The sequence below is a fragment of the Stegostoma tigrinum genome, chromosome 6 (genome assembly GCF_030684315.1).
Source record: "Stegostoma tigrinum isolate sSteTig4 chromosome 6, sSteTig4.hap1, whole genome shotgun sequence".
In the NCBI taxonomy this organism is placed as follows: Eukaryota; Metazoa; Chordata; class Chondrichthyes; order Orectolobiformes; family Stegostomatidae; genus Stegostoma; species Stegostoma tigrinum.
In genome coordinates this window covers 82,503,353-82,518,672 of record NC_081359.1, presented here as the reverse complement: position 1 = coordinate 82,518,672, position 15,320 = coordinate 82,503,353, and the positions used below count along the sequence as shown (strand labels likewise).

Below are 15,320 nucleotides of genomic sequence, written 5' to 3'. Positions count from 1 at the left end.
TGATCATTGAATATAATTAAAGTTGAGATGGATGTGTCTCCCTGGGAATCGAGGGATATTGAGAGTGGGCAAAAAGATGGAGTCAGAGTTAGATCTGCTGTGGCCATAACAAATGGCTTTAAAGGTTTGCGCTTTGCCTGGAGTACTCCTGCCCCTATTTTGTATGCTCGTCTCATGTATCGGTGCCATCTATTGGAGCCCAGCACCAGCACAGGCATGATCACCGTAGATCTCCTTTTATGCTCCACCAAGGACAACAACTCTCCCTGCTGTTGTTTGCTCAATGTTGAAGCTTTTGCTGTCTAGGAGCAAGTGATGTATACCTGTTTTGTGATGGTCATGACACATTACTCCATATCGCCCCTGTTCCGTTGAGACTGTTAAGTTGTTGGGAAGCTACTCAAAAGGGAAGGGTATTCCCTCACCAACTGACTTATGGCCAATGCAGTCAGCTGTACAACTGTACAACAACAAAGTTTTTGTGAGTAAACCATTGGCCTGCTTAAACCCACATTATTCTCTGGACTGCTTGAGATAAATTGTTTGCTCTACTAGGAGAAAACCTCAAGATTCATAACTGATTGTTGTATCCACCACAATCTTAAAATGCAAGGGTTTCAGGATAGGAGGGAGAGAATTGCTTAGGAGCTTCCTGAGGAGTTGGATGAAAAAGAAGATGGAAGGAGTGAGAAACCAGAAGTTGTTAGAAGACAAATAGCTCCACAACTTCAGTATTATCCTCGTGCTTTGCATCTGAGTAGCATTATAGCACTGAGTTAGACATAAATGCTGATATGGAAGCAACGTGTTGCAGATATTAGAAATTTTAAACAAAAGCAGAAAATGCTAGAAAAACTTAGCAGGCAACATCTGTAGACTGAGAAATGGAGTTAACATTTCAAGACCAAAGATTCTTCTCTGATCTGAAATTTTTCTATCAGTTTGAGTGATGATTTAATTTTTAGATTAGGTTCGCTGTGGCAGTGCCAATGGGTTTCAATGGTGTGTGTGTGTGTGTTATCTATTCAATAACATTGAACAATCAATTGACACATTACGTTCTGCCATAGGAGGAAAATACACATACGTTTTACTCAATCCAATTCAAATTCCAATTATTTATATTAGACACATTTCATATGCAGCTTTAAATGACCTGTGGGTGTTTCTCAAAAGGTGTGGTTACATGAAGCCGCAATGAACTCTGTAACTGGTTTATAGTGGGCATAAGATTGAAATTGTATTGGGTGTTAAGAGTACTGTGATCATATCAGTGTATATGAGAAGCCTGGAAAGGCAGTTAAGCTTGTCGCTTAGACTATCACATGGAATGAAACACCATTGTCACTCTGTAAACATCCAGTAAATTGAGTGGGCTGACCTAGGTAGGCAGATGACATTTAGCAGCTCTGCTTGCAATAAAGATACCAGCTGATTTTCGTTGGTCGAAGCGATTGGCTAGAAAACCACACCCATGTCTGTAATTGAATTAATCTGAACATAGTGTCAAATGAGTTGATTTGCCAATAGATCTGCTGTAAGAGCTCTAGCAACCTAAAGCCTGAAATGTTAGTGTCCAACTGAGGATTTTGCTTAAACCAGTTGTTTTACTCTTTTTTTTTATTTTGAAAAGAGAAAAGGATCATCTTTCTGTTAAAATATTTTAGGCAGTTAATTGTTATTTAATTTAGATTAGATTGTTAATAGCTGAAGATGATTACGAGTGAAACCTAAGTGATATGTTGGATTTTGATTTACTTCCAGGCGACTCAACACTCTGAATAGGTGCACCTCTATGAAAATAGATGTCACCCTTCCCAAGAAAAAAGTAAGGATGTACCTTTGACAAATCTTCTACTTGTATTTATATCTTATGGCAATGTTCTGTACCTTTTCAAATTGTGTCTAATCTTAACGTACGATGTGCGTAACAGTGTTAGAATTGGCTCACGGGCTTAATTAATAATGTCGGTGGCTGTCTTGCAACAAATTAGTAAGATGCATTTAGAATTGTTACACAAGCACATTTTTTTTTAAACCTCCAGTTTGAAATAGACTGCAGCCGTAGTTTTCAGAGCTGCTATGCGGTTCTGCATCTTTTTAGAGGAGAGCAAGGCACAACAGCAATAAGCCCATGGCAGTTCGAGATTTCTTTTTTGAAAGCTGCCTCATTGTGGAGTTGGGAAAAGCAAATTGGTGATGCTGGATATCTGGAACAAACCAAAATTGCTGAAGAACTTGGGCCTGGCAAGTTCTGAGGAGAGAAAACAATTAATACTTCAGGTCCAGTGATCCTTCTTTGGAACAGAAATGATGACCAGTACTTGGATTATGATTTATTAAGCACCAAAGTAAACTTGTGTATTTTTCTGTGTAGATCCTGGGTTGCACTTAAGCTCACTTTTAATTTAAAAGGTTTGGAGACTGCTGTCGTAATAATAAATGGACATTGAAGAAGGCTGTGTCGCATGGACCAGTGTGATAGAAGAACTGGGAGATTTTAAATTGCCTTTTAGTAGCTTTTTATGTTTTAAGAGCTTAAAAAGCAAGTTGTGTGAAGTTAAATTCTCTACCTGTGGAGGCAGAATTCCATCAGTAGCAAGATAGAGGTTAGTGCACAAAATTAAAGCACATGGGATGGGGCTAGTATATTATTTTGAATCGCAAATTGGTTGACAAGCAAGAAACAGAGTGGGAGTGAATGTTTTTCTTTCCTTCCCCAAGTACCAGTTAGTGACTAATGGGTAACTGCAAGAATCAGTGCTTGGTTTTCAGATATTAAGTGTATATAAATAACAAGGTGTAGAGCTGGATGAACACAGGCCAAGCAGCATCAGAGGAGCAGGAAAGCCACGTTTCGGGTCTAGACCCTCCTTTAGAAAGGCCCGAAATGTCAGCCTCCCGCTCCTGTGCTGCTTGGCCTGCTGTGTTCATCCAGCTCTACACCTTGTTATCTCATTCTCCAGCATCTGCAATTCCTACAATCCCTATATAAATAACCTGCTGGCTCTTTTGGAGTGGTGGTGTCTCTACCTCTGGGTCAGGAGGCCTGGGCTCACGTCACACCTGCTCCAGAAGTGTGTAATAACACTTCTGAACAAGTTGGTTAGAAAACATCTATGAGCGAGATGAGGGAATCAAATGTGACATCTCCACATTTGCTGACACAAAATTAGATAGTACTGAGAGTTGAGGATGTGAGGAGATTACTGAGCCTTTGGCATTGATCTTTAACTCGTCATTGTCTACAGGAATAGTGCCAGATGACTGGAGGATAGCAAATGTGGTTCCCCTGTTCAAGAAGGGGAGTAGAGACAACCCTGGTAATTATAGACCAGTGAGCCTTCCCTCAGTTATTGGTGAAGTGTTGGAAAAGGTTATGAGGGATAGGATTTATAATCATCTAGAAAAGAATAAATTGATTAAGGATAGTCAGCACGGTTTTGTGAAGGGAACGCTGTGCCTCACAAACCTTATTGAGTTCTTTGAGAAGGTGACCAAACAGGTAGATGAGAGTAAACCAGTTGATGTGGTGCATATGGATTTCAGCAAGGCATTCGATAAGGTTCCCCACAATAGGCTGTTGTACAAAATGCGGAGGAATGGAATTGTGGGAGATATAGCAGTTTGGATCGGAAATTGGCTTGCTGAAAGAAGACAGAGGGTGGTAGTTGATGGGAAATGTTCATCCTGGAGACCAGTTACTAGTGGTGTACCGCAGGATCGGTGTTGGGTCCACTGCTGTTTGTCATTTTTATAAATGACCTGGACGTAGAAGGATGGGTTAGTAAATTTGCAGACGACACTAACGTCGATGGAGTTGTGGATAGTGACGACGGATGCTGTAGGTTGCAGAGACGTAGGTAAGCTGCAGAGCTGGGCTGAGAGGTGGCAAATGGAGTGTGATGCACTTTTTGGTAGGAGTAACCAGAAGGCAAAGTACTGGGCTAATGGTAAAATTCTTGGTAGTGTAGATGAGCAGAGAGATCTCGGTGTCCATGTGCACAGATCCTTGAAAGTTGCTACCCAGGTTGACAGGGCTGTTAAGAAGGCACAGTGTTTTAGCTTTTATTAATAGAGGGATCGAGTTCCGGAACCAAGAGGTTACGGTGAAGCTGTACAAAACTCTGGTGCGGCCGCACTTGGAATATTGTGTACAGTTCTGGTCACCGCATTATAAGAAGGATGTGGAAGCTTTGGAAAGGGTGCGGATGAGATTTACTAGGATGTTGCCTGGTATGGAGGGAAGGTCTTACGAGGAAAGGCGGAGGGACTTGAGGCTGTTTTCATCAGAGAGAAAAAGGTTGAGAGGTGACTTAATTGAAACATATAAAATAATCAGAGTTAGAAAGGGTGGATAGGGAGAGCCTTTTTCCTGGGATGGTGACGGCGAGCACGAGGGGGCATAGTTTTAAATAGAGGGGTGAAAGATATAGGACAGATGTCAGAGGTAGTTTCTTTACTGAGAGAGTAGTAAGGGAATGGAACGCTTTGCCGGCAACGGTAGTAGATTCGCCAACTTTAGGTACATTTAAGTCGTCATTGGATAAGCATATGGACGTACATGGAATAGTGTTGGTTAGATGGGCTTGAGATCGGTATGACAGGTCAGCACAACATCAAGGGCTGAAGGGCCTGTACTGTGCTGTAATGTTCTATGAGAATTCAGATGATTTTGACATTTTCAGGGAGTTCCAGACCAACGTGGCTAAATGTGAAATTCTAGACTTCAGTTTGAAAATCAGAAAGGAAGATTATCATTTAAGTTGTAATATATTGAGAATTGTGAATGTACAAACAGATTTGGGTACCCTTGTGCACCGGACAATGAAAGTAGATAGGAAGACAAATGGTATATTGGCCTTCATTGCAAGAGGATTTGAGCTCAGAAGTGGAGATGCCTTTACTGCAGCTTTACCGGACCTTGAGACTAAACCTGGAATAGTGAGTACACTTTTGACCTCTTGACCCAAGTAAAGATATACTAGCCATGGAGGGAGTGCAGTGCACTAGGCTGATTCAAGGGTTGGTAGGACTGTCCACAGAGGACGGTTTTTGGGCTGACTGGGCCTGGGTAACGAAGGTGAATGGCAAGCTTGCTTCAGTCAGGCATTGAGTATAAAAGTTGGTAAATCATATTGCAACTATGTAAAAGTTCAGTTCAGCCACATTTGGTGTGCTGTGTGGGGTTCTGGTTACCACGGTACAGGAAGGATGTAGAGGCTTTGGGGAGGGTGCGATGGAGATTTATTTGGATGTTACCTGGATTGGAGTGTATTACTTATAACGAGAGTTTGGAAACACTTAGTTTGATTTTGCTGGAGCGTTGGAGGCTGAGGAACAACCTGATAAAAGTATATAAAATTGTGAGGGATATGAATAGGATGGATATTTGGAGTCTGCAAATATACCGCCTAGTGCGTGACAGGTTTAAGGTAAGAGGAGGAACAGTTCAAAAGATGTTTGAGAAAATTTACTTACACGGACGTTGGTAAATACCTGGAGCTTGCAACGTTTAGTAGAAGTAGATGTGATGGCAATGTTTAAGAGGCAAATGAATAGGCAGGAAATAGAGAGAAATGGGTCATGTGCAAGCAAGGAGGATTGGTCAAGAATGGCATCGTGACCGACAGAGACACGGTGGGCCAAAGGGCTTGTTCCTGAGCTGCCCTTTGTATGTTCTATACGTATTCATCAGAGTTTAGAAGGATGAAAGGGGAACTGATTGAGTCTGTTTAAAATTTTGTGTTTCAATGCAGGGAGGATATTTTCCCTGACTGGGGCAAGTCCACAATCAGGAGACACGGTTCCCAGGATATGTGGTAGACTGTTTAGTACTAAAATGAGCAACTCTTCCTCATTCAAATAAAGTTAGCCTGTGGAAATTGCTACCACAGAAAGCTGTGGTTAGTACTGCTGCATCCTAGCACAAGGGATTCCAGTTCAGTTCCACTCTGTGTGTCTCGAGTTTGCACATGCTCCCTGTGTCTGCATGGGTTTCCTCCCACAGTCCAAGGATGCACAGGTTAGGTGAGTTAGCCATGGGGAATTCAGTGTTACAAGGATAGTGTCGGTGGGGTGGGTCTATGTGGAATGCTGTTTGGAGGGGCAGGGTGGACTCCAGGGCCGAATGGCTTGCTTCCACGATGTAGGAGGTGGGAGTTCTGTGAAGCCAAGAAAGATATTACTACTTGTTTTTAAAAGATATCAAGGGGGCATGGGGCAGAAAGCAGAAATGTGGCATTGAGATAGAGGATCAGCCATGGTCAAAATAAATGGCAGAGCAGACTGGAAGGGCCATATAGCTCACTACTCCTATGTTTCAATTCAAAGGCTTATCCTCATCATTTCCTCCATTGCCAATGTTAATCATATCTTTCCCTCCTGGCAGGGGATGAAATCCTTAAGGATCATTTCCACTGAGACATCTGATCCACTCTATTTCACCCTCTTCACTTCGCCCCTTTTCTAAAAGCAATATCCCATGCAGCCACAGGGGGTCTAACACCTGCACTCTTACACCTTGCGTCCTCACAGTCAAATATCTCCTAGTCCTTCCAGGAGAAGGACAGCGATTTAACTGTACTACTTTCAGTTTTGTCCTTTTACTATACATGTCAATATACAAATGGTGAGGGCATACTACCTGTTCTTGCCTGCTGGGTACCAGATGTGCCAATCAGTACTGGCATGTAGGGCAGGTAGCTTCAATTGGGAACATTCCAGACTTGCCAGACCTTCCTGTATAAAATGTGCCTCAACATGCACAATGAGGGATGCTGATGGAGCTTCAAGTGAGCCCTGTTGATCCTCAAAGTAGAGCATAGGTAATGATATAGTGGGGCAATACTAAGGGCAAGCAGTTAGAAAGCCCACCTTAGTTATCTGGAACAAAAACAGAAATTGCAAGAAAGGTTCAGCAGGTCTGGCAAGATGTGTGAAGAGAAATCTGAGTTAATATTTCGGGTCCAGTGACCCTTTCTTGGACCCCTGGGTTCTCTTCACAGATGCTGCCAGACCTGTTAAGCTTTTCCAGCAATTTCTGCTTTTGTCAAAAGCAAAGTTGCTGGAAAAGCTCAGCAGGTCTGGCAGTACCTGTGAAGGAGGAAACAGAGTTAATCTTTCAGGTCCGGTTCTGAGGAAGGGTTGCCGGACCCAAAATGTTAACTCTATTTTCTCTGTCACAGATGCTGCCAGACCTGCTGAGCTTTTCCAGCAACTTTGCTTTCGTTCTTGATTTACAGCATCTGCAGTTCTTTTGATTTTTATTTCTGTTTTTGATTCTGATTTACAGCATCCACAGCTCTTTGTTTTTATTCAGTTATCTGGAAGTTAGTCACTGTAGTGTTAAAAGGTTTCATGCCTTCTAGCTCCCATCCCACCGAAATCCCCCATTTCATTTGTATGTAACATGCCAATGTAATGTCACATCATACTTCCAAAGCATCATGACGCTTTTTAGAACGCATGGAATATGCAATTTGCTAGCTGGCCAGCATTTCTTGTCCACTCCTAATGGCCTTTGAGAAGGTGATGGTTAGCTCTTGCCTTGAACCACTGTAATCTAAATGCTGTAAGTTGGTCCACAGTATCTTTTGGGAGGGAATTCCAGGATTTTGACCCAGATACAAAATGGCATGGTAATATATTTCCAAGTCAAAATGGCGAGTGGCTTGGAGGAAAATTTTTTAGCTGGTGGTTATTGTCCCCATGTATTTTCAGATCATGGATCCTTGCAATGTGGAAACCGGTCATTGGCCTATCGAGTCTACACCGACCCTCGAAACAGCACCCCACCCAGACCCACCCCCTTAGCCTATCCCCATAACCCTGCATTTCCCAAGACTAATCCACCTAACCACACATTTCTGGATGCTATGGGACAATTTAGCATGACCAATTCATCTACACCTCTTTGGACTGGGGGAGGAAACCCATGTAGAGTGCAAACTCCACACACAGTTGCCTGAGGATGGAATTGAACCTGGTGCTGTGAGGCACCAGTGCTAATCTCAGCCACCATGCCGCCCTGCTGTTCACTGCCCTAGATAAGTGGTCTTGGGTTTGGAAGCTGCTGTCTAAGGGTCTTTGAATTTCTGCAGTGCATCTTGTAGATAGTACACACTGCTGCCACTGAGTTGTTAGTGTTGGAAGGAGTGGATCCTTGTAGATGTGCTGCCAGCCAAGTGGGCTGCTTTCAGCTGTATGGTTCTTGACTGTTGTTGGAGCTGCACCCCTCCCAGGCAAATGGGGAGTAGTCCAAATCACTCCTGACTTATGCCTTGTAGATGTGGACAGAATTTGGGGAGTCAGGAGTTGAGTTACTTGTCACAGTATTTCTAGCCTCTGACCTACTCTTGTAACCCCTGTTTATGTGATGAGACCAGTTAAGATTTTGGTCAATGGTAACCCCCAAGAATGTCAGTAATGGAGGATTCAGTGATGGTAATGCCACTGCATTGCAAAGTATTGTGATTAGATTGTCTGTTATTGGAAATGCAGTCCAGTATGAACTGATGTATCTGCAAGTTGAGTTTAAACTCAGAATTGATAAACAGGTCTGAGCTTCATTTTGAAGTACAGTTCGTCTACATCACAAATTTTTAACATTCCTAGATTCTTTTCCCTAACTTGACCTGAGGATGTCTGGACTGCAGCTACAATGAATAGCTGAGAATATTTCTGAGAACGGGAATGTTTCTAAATAGTAATAGGGCATTGTCCCTAGTCACTGCTGTTATTTTATTTTATGTAATCCTGTGTGGTCTAATAACTTGAATTGTCAAAAGATTGCATTCCCAGAAATGTATTCATTATGATGCAGCAGGAAGTGAAAGGTACGTGGGCACGTTGTTCCAGGATGCAGTTGTACACATTGGATGAGATACTTGAAAACTGACCTCTGTTCAGGCACAGGAAGGTATGACTACAGTTGAAGCAGGTTATGGGGATCTGAACGGGAGCACTGAAGAAGACTCAGAACCTGTTGCAATTGTCCAACAGGCTCGAGGATCCTGTGTATGAGGCTTGGCTGGGAGCCTGGTCATTAAAATAAAACAAATTATGTCAATAGGACTGTTGACAACCAAATTGTTTTGACAGTTGAAGTGAACTGTTGACTTTGTTTGAATATCTTTAATGGATAGGATAAGTTTTCTGTGATCTCTTCAGTCAATGTCTCAATGTTTATTTTGACAGCATTGAGATATAAAATGTTGGAAACCTGTTTTAATAACTTGACTTTTCTCGTACTTAATAATGTAGGAACAGCAGCTTTATTTCCAAAGGAATTCTCACAAATGGATTTTTTCTCCCAGCGTTTCCACACTTGCCTTTGTTGTTGTATAACTCACTGGCAGTATTGGTTATGGTTTATGTTGTGTACTGGGTGAATGAGCGTAGAAGGGGCCTGAGTTGGTATTCACTTTGCACAAAGAGTGTGAGGGACCAAAGTGGCAGGGGGCAAGATTGTTTGGAGGGGCATAAGCTGGCATGGAATGATATTCACAAGATCGTTTCAATTTACCTGTGAAAAGTTGCAAAGTCCAGACTATAGCTCATGACTCCTCTGGGGGACTATGGACCACAAATCCTGGAGAAGATGGCCCTGCTCCAAAAAATTGATGGGTGGAGGGGAGGTGCTATGCGATGCTTACCTTGGCAATTTACCAGCCAGGTGTGAGTGCAAATTCATGAAATTTAAGGTTGGGGGTTTAGATGGAAATGCTGGAATCAGAACTCGCCAGCCGTTTTTAATAACTCTAAAGTCATTCAGACTTTGTCATAAATCCAGCTTGTGGCTTTGCACAGAAAGAAATAAATAGCCAAAATACAACAAACTGAAGAATGTGATTAAAGATTGTATCAATGGATTTAACTGGAGTTTCTAGCAAGCCTGCCACTCATTCACCGCTGCAGTAATTGTTACTCTGACAATGAAGTATTTGAACGCAACTGCCTTCAATCCTTCACTTTGGGAATTGTGCTTTTATTTAGTGCATAACAAATTTGTACTTTCCATCTGCCTGCTAATGCTCAGCTAAACAAAAAAGATAATGGCCCTTAAAAGAGGGTTAGGCAATGCAATCTTTGTTATTTCCAGTTGTAAACGTGTAGTTCTCCAAGATGAGGTGGTAAGTCCTAGCAATCTGCATCTCCCTCAATTTGGAAAGGCATTCACCTGTTTATCTTGTGAATGATGGGGCATTACAACAGCTACTTACAAAGATGTGGCACTGTTGAAATGGAGAGGAGCCCCAAAACACTCCTCAGGAACATTGTCAGACAAAATTTGATGCTGAGCATGATTAGGAAATACTGGGGCAGGTGGCTAAAAGCTTGCTAAGTTGGTTTTAAGGATACCTTGAGAAAGGAGAGTGAAGTAGAGATGCAGGGAACTTAAGGAGTTACCTACAGAGCTTTAAAACAGAGGCAGCTGAAGACACAATAATGGAGTGGTGAAAATTGGGGGTTCACAGGAGGTCAATTGGCAAGTGTCTTGCAAAATTCCTGCTAACACCGATCCCTTTTTTAGTGAAGCACAAACTGAACAAAACAATAAGTCCAAGACTAAGAGACAAATATGTCTTGAAAATTCCTCCCTATGGAGGAAAACGTGAAGATGAAACCTAACACTAATATTCAAAATAATGAGGGGGTTGGACAGTAGATGGGAAGGTGTTTCCTGTCTGCAAAAGGATGGAGAACAAGAAGTGACAGGTATAAGGTAACCTCCAAGAAAAGCAAATATGATGTGGGAAGAAACTTTTCCACACACTGAGTAATTGGTGTCTGGAATGTGTTGATGGATGATACTAAAGCAGAGTTTTAACATTGAAGATGACATTGCATGATTTTGTTATAAAATTAAATAGCAATTAGTCCTGTTGGGGAAAGGTAGGAGAATGGCACCAAGCTATAATGTGCACAGAGAGCTGTTGCACATACAGTGGGCCAATGGCCTCCTACGCCATAACAATTCTGTGAAATAGGAGTTGCCTGTATTAGTCACAGTTTGACAGAGGGAGAGACAAGGACAGTGGCAGGCATCATAGACCTCAGTGCTGTTCCTGGCCTGGACCCCTATATTTCCCCCACTGCCCCCACACCTCCCTTGCTGGCTCACACTTGGGGGCTATCACTCCCAACACCTCTCTCCAAGTCTGAGTTCTGGCTATTCAGCTCTGGTGTGCGTCTGTCCCAGATGAGGGAGGGTATGGGAGATTGTCTCACCCTCATTTTGTTGTTTTTGGAGAAGGCATTTTATAATCCACTGTGCTTTTTCAAATTCCTGGGCCCTCCATTTGAACTGACTATCTGTCTGTAGATCTACTGACTGTGTCTACTAAATAGAAATACGAAGAGTTTAGCTTGTTTCCTAAGACACTACTTTTATTACAATTTCCTGAGTGCACAATGTCTGAAAACCTCAGATAATATTCTTATCTTGCTAAATCTTACCGCACAAGAAGAAAGAAGTAAAGTGCGTAGTTTATGTAACTTACTTATTCCGTCATGTCAAATATGAAAAAATGTTGCAACTATATTTGCATTGCTCTTTCAGAGTGAGGACTCGGATGAAGATGATTTATGTGCAATTAGTGATAAGTGGACTTTTCAAAGAAGCAGTAAGAGGTGGTCACGACTGGAGGACATTGATGTGCTGTTTCCCAGGCAAGACGCTCACCTTTCTGCAGGTGGCACAAAGTTGAAAAATACAACTAGCAGTGAGAGTGTACTCACAGATCTCAGTGAGCCTGAAGTCTCCTCCATTCACAGTGAAAGCAGTGGAGGAAGTGATAGCAGGAGTTTAGCTGGTAGAACTGTAGAAAGAAACTGTGCAGCCACAGAACGCCCAGAATGTTCTCTACTAAACTGTGCTGAAACCACAGTAATGCCAGACTGCACCTTACTGAATACTTCATTGCCACAGACTCCAAAAGACGTTACAAACTACAGTTTTGGTCTAAAAACTGAAAACGCAAAAGCAAAGGCTAAGAATCTTCTAAAGCGTATGGAAACATTGAGACCAAGAGCTTCTCATAAATTCAAGGGAACAATGCGATCAGGACCACTGGTTATTAGTGCACCTGTACTGCAACAGGAGCCCGAGTCATTGAGGACCATGCAATGTGTCGAGATAGTCAGTGGAAGCTTAAACAACTTGGCAAAAGATGCAACCAAAAGTGGATTTTCATTATCGGCTCAATCCAGTAGTGACAGTCACTCGGAAACTAGCAGCAGCACTGTGAGTACACCGTGTTTAAAATCACGGAAGAGACGTTTTGCCAACAAACGTAGTGGCATGTACCTTGAGGATATCGATTTCATGCCCGGAACAACGATAAAGCAAGTGGCAGATCAGAATCGTAGAAATGAATTTCGTTCCCAAGAAAACCTTGTTGTTCACATTCCAAAGGATCACAAACCAGGCACCTTTCCAAAGGCACTCTCCATTGAAAGCCTTTCTCCAACTGACAACTATAATCCTGTAAACTGGCGAACTGGAAGCATCTCTCTTGGAAAACAGAAATGCAGCATAAACAAGCCCAAGAATTGCTACCCGAAAGGAAGCAGAATCAGCATCTATGACAATGTACCTGGATCCCATTTATATGCCAGCACTGGTGATTTGATGGACTTGGAAAAAGAAGATATTTTTCCTCACTTAGATGATATCTTACAGCATGTGAACGGACTGCAACAGATTGTAGACCATTGGTCAAGAAACGTGTTACCTGAAATACAGGATGACGAACTCTCTGTCTGTGAACGTCGATTCCACACATCTAATCAAATAATGCTTGACTTTGAAAGGCATTCTATGTCAGATGGTCAGACTACACCCAGTGACCTTGATCGAGATGGTCAATCCTTAAATGAATCTGAAGCTGTAGGACTAAGAGACCGTAGGGACTCTGGAGTAGGGGCATCTTTAACCAGACCTAGCAGGTTAGTAGCCAAACCTGGAAGATTTTGTATGTGTGGGTGAGAATTAACTTATTGATTTTTCTGCATTGTCAATGTATATGAACAATCCAGGGCTTTTCCTTTTCCCAGCTAACATTCTCTTGCAATCTGCTTTCTAATTGTAATGTAGACCATCCAGCACATTTAACTGGTTTATTAATGTGAACGTGATTGCTATGTACATCAGGGAGTACGTCTCAAAGCAGCTAATGATTCTTAGTATTTTTAAATATATTTTCCTTCGTCAGAATGAAAATTGTTATGTCAACAGGGAATCCAAAGTAAAAGGCTGAAGCTTTATTTTCAATTTGATAATAAACTAGAGACTTGCAGAAAAAAATTTACCGGATCATATGGCACTAGTTTGGCATTCAAATAAACTGTCAGTAGATGCAAAAATTGATAATTTATCCACATAGAACTTAATTTGTGGTGTTGGTTTGGGGGAAAAATATATTAATGAAATGGATAGAAATTATTGAGTAAATTGTAACCAGACTCCACGGGCTAGAATCTACCAATCACATTGGCTTTACATTTCAATCTCCATTGGTTTTGATAATAGAGCAGGGTGAAAATTCAGTGTTGTACTTACTCTGCTGATTTGCCCTAGTAGTTGATGTTGGAGCAATTTTAAAATAGGTAAAGCAAATATTTTTATAAACGGTGCCTCTTCAGCCTCTTCAACTACAAATTGCAACATTGCCACCAAGATAAGTGCAGACAAAATATACAAGGCAAATGTACCTTTCAGAGAGGCTGAATCATTTCTGTTTCAACAGATTCAAACCTATAAGTTGTGTTTTGATTGATAAAGTTGTCCAGATGATTGTATTTTAGGGCCCACCGATGTTAGTGTGAGCACTTCAATGCTGAGGAATACTCCTGGTTTGGAAATAAAATTACGAACACCGAGCGGGGGTGGGGGGAGAAAGTTGTCATGTTTTCCCAGTAGGAACTTCGCCCATTGATTCTGAAAGGTAACTTTGGAAACATTTGGAGAATGTGTAATTTGTTATTGATAAGAAATTCATGGACTTAATCGTTTTGAATAGTCTCTTACCTGATACCCATCTCATCCGCTACATATGTCACTTCCACATATAAATTCAGTTAAGTTTCTCTATAGCAGTTTTCCTTGCTGTCATACCAGGCTGCTTCCAGTTATTATCTATTGGTATAGCTTGGTGATGTTATGGTGAAGTTCACTATTTTAAGGATGAAGTTGAGTTAGAGTTAGATCAACAACAAATCTGTCAAGTGGCAGTGAAGACTCATTGGATTGAATAGCCTATTCCTATTTCTTAAAATCAATTTTTTGTAATATATGACAATTCTGTGACGTGACCAATTGTGAAAGCAGTATGTCAAATTTATCATCCTAGTCTCATGAGAAGAAGAGGAAAATTTTGTTTGAAACAAGTTAGTTCTGGAGCTGCTGTGTTACTGTTTTCCTTGGTAACGGGGGAGGAGAATTGCTAATATGGCAGTAAGTAGCAGTCCACTTTAGGAGTTAACTGCGGGCAGTAACATTGGTTTTCAAATACTTCTCTGTTCTGATCAAGGTGACTATTTCCATTGTAAAGCATTTAAAGCTCTGAGATTGTGTGCTTGTGTTAATAGCCTAATGCTCTGTCTGGTTCCATGCTGTTTTGCATCACCATATCTAACGGGTAGCAACCTGTATCACTGACTTGACACTAAGTTTTGTGCCATTTTCTACCACTGTTGTTATGCACAAAGCCTACTGCATTCTTCCCTTTCTGGTCTGATTCCTGTAAGGTTCCATGTTGTTTTGATTCATGACATAACATTGGGTGTGATGAAGAATCAGCTGTGGCAGTGACTTAATGTGCAGTGAATTACAGACAGTAATCTGATACTACCCATGGCTTGTCTTCTGTACACAATATCCTGGATGTTTGCATTTATCTTGGTGGTGAAGCTATTTTGTAGTTAGAGGCACCATTTATCAGAAATAAGAGATAGCAAAATGTGGAGCTGCATGAACACAACAGGCCAAGCAGCATCTTAGGAGTGCTGCTTGGTCTGCTGTGTTCATCCAGCTCCACACTTTGTTATCTCGGATTCTCCATGTGCAGTTCCCATTATCTCTGATAACATTTATCAGAATATTTGTTCCCACTATAAATTTTGATAATTGTTCTTTTCTACATGGTTACTAATTTGATCTTTCCAACTGGCCAGTATTGTTTTCTAATGTGTGTTTTTCAAATTGGTTACGATAAAGATCACTGAGCTTTCTGTTTAGTTGATAACGCTCCTGTTGAACCTCCCTCTGCACACGAGTAAAACTTGAGTTAGACTCTTCACTCCTACATTCTTTGAAT

General features: G+C 41.6%; 1 protein-coding gene across 4 annotated transcripts in view; it reads left to right on the top strand.

Moving 5' to 3' along the window:
- Positions 1-15,320, top strand: part of LOC125453193 (stAR-related lipid transfer protein 13-like) — a 464,022-nt gene that overhangs the window by 425,759 nt on the left and 22,943 nt on the right. For all 4 annotated transcript variants that reach the window (XM_048532431.2, XM_048532433.2, XM_048532432.2 and 1 more), the window contains 2 exons: positions 1,765-1,828; positions 11,564-12,951. In XM_048532431.2, coding sequence (XP_048388388.1) covers positions 1,765-1,828; positions 11,564-12,951 — 1,452 coding nt within the window. The remainder of the gene's footprint in view (positions 1-1,764; positions 1,829-11,563; positions 12,952-15,320) is intronic.